The sequence below is a fragment of the Pogona vitticeps genome, chromosome 1 (assembly GCF_051106095.1).
Source record: "Pogona vitticeps strain Pit_001003342236 chromosome 1, PviZW2.1, whole genome shotgun sequence".
Classification (NCBI taxonomy): Eukaryota; Metazoa; Chordata; class Lepidosauria; order Squamata; family Agamidae; genus Pogona; species Pogona vitticeps.
Window position 1 is genome coordinate 321800135 of NC_135783.1, and position 6985 is coordinate 321807119.

Consider the following 6985-nt stretch of genomic DNA (forward strand, 5'->3'; position numbering starts at 1 on the left):
ACTCCTAAATAATTGGTAACCCTCAAAGCAGAGAAATAGCAACTATGATCATGCCCTCATCAGTGCAGGCCCAGGACATTTTGCTGCTGAGGCAAATTGACAAGATGGCGCCTCCACTAATAAATAAAGAAAACCAGACTCTCAGTTGAACCTTTCTTCTACGTTGGCACAGTGACACTATCTGCTGCTGAGAGTAGCAGGCTATGTTATGAAATGCAAGTGGCACCATCAATTCTATCCTTCAGCATCTGTAGGCTGTTACACACATTCTAGCATCTGCTGCCTGAGGCAGCTGCCTCACTTCCCTCAAAGAAAGGTTAGTTCTGACAATGAGGTGCTGCTGTATTTCCTCACGGCACTGAAGTTCTGGACAGGGACAAAATGACTGAGCTGGCAATTGGAAACCAGGGAGGAAAAATGTCAGAGTGGTCAAGGGGAGAGATTAATCAGAATTTTAGACCTCAGTCCTATATGCAGGGGGCTTAATTCTGAGGCAGACAAGTACAGGACTGCTATGTTGGGTTGAAATTTCCACAAGATAAAACCATTTCACTCACACAAACTGAGGACTTACCATCTGAAAGTGACTGAAAACTTCCATGTTTGTTTCTTCCTGAAAGACAACACAGAAGTAGGAGAGGCACAGAGAAGCAAAGAGAAATATATTTGCATTTCCTCACATTACAAAACCCACTTAGGGCTATGTGGCAGTATGCCAACAAGTGTGAACTGATGCAAATGTCTATTTCACCTATTTCTTGATATATGATGCCTTCCTCCTGGCATCCTCAAAATATGTCTGACTGTAACAGCCACCATCCCTAGTCAACATGACCAATGACAATGACAGCTAAGGACGATGGGAGTTGAAGGAAACCTACTTCTCAAATTCTCCAACTCATTCAGGCAATGCTCTTCTATGGCAATGATTACAGGACTTAAGACATCAAAAGGATGATTGAAATTGCTTTTCTATTCAAATGGAGTTCTCAATAAGCTAATGTTGCATTTGCAGAAGCTGCTCAGTTGTCAGAGACTTAACATTAAAATGTCCCTCCAAATAAATGTATTCAGGATCACAATGTTTGGTGGCATAGAAGCACTAAATGAAAAATCTACATTGCTCACCACAGCATATTGGAAACAGTAGGGAACTAATTCCAGCCTTTGAGCCATCACTTTACACCTGACTCTGTTCAACAGAGCAAAGATGGAGTCTGGCAAAAGAACATCAGCGGATCCCATACTCATGCTATTAAAATTTGAAGGAGCAGAAAAACAGGAAGGCCAAATATGAGATGGATTGATTCCATAAAGGAGTCAACAGCCTCGAGTTTACAAGAGCTGAGAAGGGTTACTGAGGACGGGAATTCTAGAAGTCACTCATAAGTTGAGGCAACTTGATGGCACATAACAACAAGAAAAGATATCACAATGTTGAAGCCTAAAATCCCCGGACGAAGACTGAACCTTTGTCACTCGCACAGATGGTGAGGAGCTATAGAAAATAAAGCATCCATTTGGTAAGCTGGGACGTCAAGTTAAAGTTCTAGTTACAGTTCTATCTACTAAACTCTGAGGGACTCCTACCTTTGAAAAAACTGCTTAATGAGTAAGAGGAGGCTTGCTTGGGAAATCCTGAAGAGCCCTTTTGCAGACTGAGGTCTTTGCCCTCAGAGGTATTGCTGTGGCTACTGGAGGCAGTCTCTTTGATGGACCAGGAGATGCCTATGGGGACGGAAAGGAAGAGCCGTCTTAAATTCTCTTAGGAAGTATAAAATCATTAACAATATAGAACAAGAAGATATGTTATTGGTCCTCAATATTAACTGACTAATGTTTCGTGTCTGTTTTTTGTTTGGAATGCTCTCCTTTGGGAGCTTAGATGAACCCCTTCCTTTTTATCCTTCTGCTAACAGTTGAAAATCCACTTCTTCGAGCAGGCTTTTAATTGCCACAACTGAGTTGCTGGGTGCTGGTGTTTAGCTAAGTAAGTTTTGTTTTGGAGGTAGCCAGTGTAGTGTAGTGGACAGAGTGATGGACTAAGACTCTGGAGACCAGGGTTCAAATTCCCACTTGGCCATGGAAACTCACTGGGGGAGCAGAACTGATAAAGCCACTCCTTAAATATCTCACACGCTATATCTTGATTTGTCTATGTGTGAGTTATCATGGTTCAAATTGGAATCTGAGTCACATCAACTGGACTTCTTTCTTGTTAGGTTGAAATGTTTTGCTACACATTCAATCAATGAGTAGCAAAACCTTTCAACCTAACAATAAAGTAGTTCAGTTGCTGTGACTCAAATTCCAGATCACCTCACCTGGATGACTGAGAATCTTCACAAATGTCATGGTTCAAACTCCACTTCTTCCAATACAATAAGCTATCAACCTAAATTTAGTTCCAACTAGAGCAACTGCACTGTATTAATGGAACGGTTTATGTGCTGACTTACCAAGTCCCCATCAGTTAAACGGGTCTGCTTTAGCTGGGGCTAACAATTGGATTCAGGACTTCACTGCGCTCTGCATTTACCTCTTCACTTGTCTCATGAAGAGATAAGTGAACTTCCATGAAAGGTTTGGAGGGGACACAAGCAGCAAGGTGAAAGATATAAGATATTGCATGCAGCAATGAGACACTTTAAAATTGTGCCTTCCTACCTGATAGGTATACTTAGGACCACAACTCTAGCTAGCATTTTTCAAACTGTAAATGCAAATAAAAATTTAAAGAATGTTATTTTTACATGCACCCCACAAAGTTCATTTCAGGTTCCACTTCACTTACTGCCCACAGGCTCCCCACTCCAAGTGATTTTCTCGAGATCATCATCATCATCCACAATATCTCGGAGGCTGTTCACTGCTCGTTTGGACTCCTTCAGCTATGAAAAGAAGCAAGGCTAGAATGAAGGCAAGCCCTGTTTTACCCCATCAACAAATTTACATTTTCTGACAGCAGATGATTTGATTCTTATGCACAAATTAAAATAATCCAGGAGGATGGTCTTTGTTGCCCATATGAAAGTATGAAACCCTGGACAGCTATCTACCCCTATCTACCTGATGAGAGTGGGGAAGAAAGTCATTCTTTGACTGAGTTACAACATTCTATTTGACTCCCATTTTTTAACCTTTCAAATGTTTTTGGCAACAATCAGTTTTGTAGCACAACAGAAGATGCAGTAAGAAAGGAGCAAAAGAGCTATTTCTAATAAGGACTAATGAAGACCATAGAGAGCATTTCCCAATGTCATCTACCAGAACTATAGTACTAGGTCCTCCCAGGCATTGCTCCTCTGGGTGGCCACTCCAAAGGAAGTCAGGAAATCATTTACCAGAAGTAGGGCCTTCTTCATGGTGGCACCAACACTCTGGAACCAACTCCCAGCGGAGCTGCACCTAGTCCCCAAACATTTAAAAGGTGTCTGAAAATGATGCCTTTTAGACATTACCCTGGCTGATTTTTCAATACAGTGGTGCCTCGCACAACAAGCGCCCCGTAGAACGATGAATTCACTCTACGGTGACGCTTTTTCGATCGCTAATGCGATCGCAGAGCGATGCCCCCAATGGGCGAAAATTGCAGAGCGAAGGTCGGTAAACGGTTCGCTTAGCGACCTTCGCTTTGCGATCCACCGATCAGCTGTTCCGCGGCTTCAAAATGGCCGCCGGAACAGCCAAAAGGGCCGGCCGCAGCGTTTTCGCGCCCTTGGTAAGCAAGGGGAGGGTGCGAAAACACTGCCGGAACAGCCGAAATGGCTGCACGCAGTGTTTTCGCGCCCTCCCCTCGCTTACCAAGGGCGCGAAAACGCTGCGGCCGGCCATTTCGGCTGTTCCGGCGGCCATTTTGGACCCGCCGGACAGCTGATCGCAGCGATTTTCGCGCCCTCGTTCAGCGAGGGGAGGGCGCGAAAATGGCTGCTGCCCATCGGAGAAACATCGCTGAACGGTGAGTACAGCAGCCGATTGGAACGCATTAAACACTGTTTAATGCGTTCCAATGGGCTTTTCTGCCCCGCTCAGCGATGTTTCACACAGCGAGGGTTAATCCGGGACGGATTAACCTCGCTGTGTGAGGCACCACTGTATTCCTCGCGTTCTGCATTTAAACTGCAGATTACACTTCTTTTTTTTTATTTTCTTTGTATTTTATTTGTATTGATTGCTGTGTTTTTACTATTGTAAACTGCCCAGAACAGTGCACTGCACGAATGCGGTACATACATGCATGCATGCATACGAACAGATAACTTTTATACAGCACTGAAGCCTTGAAGCAGCAATAACCATAAACACAAAAAATGACATAGGCAGATTTCTCCTCTCCATAACATTTTACTCAGAGCATGCTACATAATACTTTATCACTTGCTTATACTAAGAACTGTACCTGAAAGAGCTCATCGTCTTCATCATCAAATGTAAAGGCCTTACACTTGGAACTGTGCCAATATTCTTCTTCATCAACCTTTGTTCTATTCATCTGAAAAGAAGAGACACGTCCTTTAGCCCACACACATATCTTTTCTTTGATGGATTAAGAAACAACGTTCAGTCACATGTATGAGTGCTGTATACATATCCATGTGCTTCCAGGTGCTTTCACATGACAAACAAGCATGAACAAGCACCATGCTGGTACCCAGTGCCCATGCATCCTTGCTGGATAAATAAACCATAGTGATTTGTTGTGACTTCTAGGAGCAGATGGCTTACTTTCTCTAGATTTTGTTCCCTTTTGCCAGACAAGAAAAAAAAACTGGGTTTGTTCTTGACTTCTTTCTCTGTTCTCTTGAAGAAGGAATAGAGTAAGGAAGCTTAGTTCATTTGTGTCCATTGCAAGTGGTAGCAATTGGACCATGTACACCAGCACATTGATCATTCATGACAAACAAGGTTTCCATGGATCCTTCAAGTGACCTATAAATGTCTACCAAGAACCAGTAACCCTCAGATGCTGTTAAACTGTCATTCTCATTAGCCTTATCCAGCTTGGTCAATGGTGAGGCATGATCAGATTAACAGTTCATCAACATCTGGATGACATAATCCCATAATCTATACCAGCCATTCTCAATATTGATTGATTGATTGATTGATTGATTGATTGATTGATTGATTGATTGATTGATTGACTGATTGATTGAGGCCACAGCCCTTTTAGGCGTTCTTGTCAGGTTCCAGGCCCCCCTGTCAAACAAGGATACAACACAAATGGGTATCTTTCAGAACCTACTCATATTTTTCAGCCTGTGGCACCTTTCAATTGTGCCAGAGTCCACAGAATGGCTGATCTATACTATAATCAAGCCCTAAGGTACAGTTTCTGCTTCTCAGAACAGACTTGCATCTTGAGAATGTATATATTATATTCCAGAACAAGAAAACCAATCACCCAATACGAAGCACAAAAGTACAGTGATGACAACAGGCTACTGCCTAGGAATAAACTAGTAAGAGTTTAAACCGCCCGGAGAGTGCTTGTAGCGCTATGGGGCGGTATATAAGTCCAATCAATCAATCAATCAATCAATCAATCAATCAATCAATAAGAGGAAAGCGCCACAAAGGAAGGAGATAGAATACCCAGCCATTGTCAAAAAAATCTCTGCAAAATCCATTTGAATGAATTATCATTCATCTATAACCTACCCTCAGTTGTAACACTTTTTTGTTTCATATGCTTTAAAGGCAGGCCCGTTCCCTCTTGTCAGTCATCTAATCTAGAACAACTACTAGACAGGAATAAATGGTCAACATTGAAAATATATGTTCCCAGGAGAGTAATACAGATGTTAATTCTGTGTCTCTATCCATATAGACTCCATCATTATAGAACATAACAACATGAACTACTTCATCCAAAAGCTCATTCAGCAGTTAATTTTCCAAAAAAGGTATGTTACCATATGTCATGAGTGCCATTATTTACATGAAAAAAATCAATTTCTGTACATAAGAATAAATTCGCAGTAATGATGGGTAGCATTTGAAGCAACCAGTGTACATAAAGGATAACTGGAACTAAACCTGGCAAAACCCACAGGACCAAAAAATGCCAGCAGGCAGCCACCTCTCAGGACAGGAATGTGAAGTACTGTATATGTGGCCCTCCTGGGTTTTCTTTTTTTGGACTACAACTCCCACAATTCCTCAACGCTGATTAACCTAGCTAAGACTGATGGGAGTCGGAGTCCAAAACCATGAGCGGGACCACCCATTCCCCAACCAGGTCTTAAGACCCAAGCCCACTGGTGCATAAAATTGACACAGTCACGCGTGTCCACATCCAAACGCTGCGGAGGAACAGGATCTGTCTATTCGTAAGCAAGGAACACGTGAAGAACTGCCAGTGACGACAGTCATCCCCCTTTCTCCCCGAGGAAGAAGCAAACAGAATCAATATACCGTTGCAAGACCACGACCGCCAGAACTGGGAGATCCCAGCTGGCCAAACCTCCGATCATACAGCTTCCCAATCCATAGCGCCCTTTCTATGGATGAGCGACGCAGCCGAGTCCCCTGGCTTCCCAACTACTGTCCTAGGCAGGAAGTGAGAGGGCGTTGTCTTCGAAAGGCATCACGGGAATCGTAGTTTTCAAGCTGGATCCCGGCTGTTGATGTGATGTACCATAGAAACACCCAAGAAGCGACCGATAAGATCATAAAGAAAACCCGGCTTAGTTCTATGAAGGAACATCTTAAAATTAGAGATTGGAACTGCAAATTCCACAAGGCTCGTCAAGTTTAATGCCTCCCTTTACTCTTCCACCCCTTCCTCGCTACATCCTGGCTCACTTCGCTTCCTTCAGTACCGCTGATCAAAAGAGACTAAATACGCAGCACTACAAAAGCAAGGAAGCGTGGTGTTACGTAATGTGGTGTGTGTTGGCGGTGAGACTTTAGTATGTTAGGAATTTATTTGTTTGTTTGTTTGTTTGTTTGTTTTATATCCCGCCTATCTGCTCGGTTAAGA

The 6985-nt window shown here is 42.9% G+C and overlaps 1 protein-coding gene across 1 annotated transcript in view; it reads right to left on the bottom strand.

Moving 5' to 3' along the window:
- VIPAS39 (VPS33B interacting protein, apical-basolateral polarity regulator, spe-39 homolog) overlaps nt 1-6841 on the bottom strand; it is a 40286-nt gene extending 33445 nt beyond the window's left edge. Inside the window, exons 1-5 of the mRNA XM_020794359.3 lie at nt 6418-6841; nt 4400-4492; nt 2795-2891; nt 1591-1728; nt 575-613 (exon numbers count right to left, since the gene is read on the bottom strand). Coding sequence (XP_020650018.3) covers nt 575-613; nt 1591-1728; nt 2795-2891; nt 4400-4492 — 367 coding nt within the window. The 5' untranslated portion in view covers nt 6418-6841. The remainder of the gene's footprint in view (nt 1-574; nt 614-1590; nt 1729-2794; nt 2892-4399; nt 4493-6417) is intronic.
- Between the last annotated feature and the right edge of the window lie 144 nt (nt 6842-6985).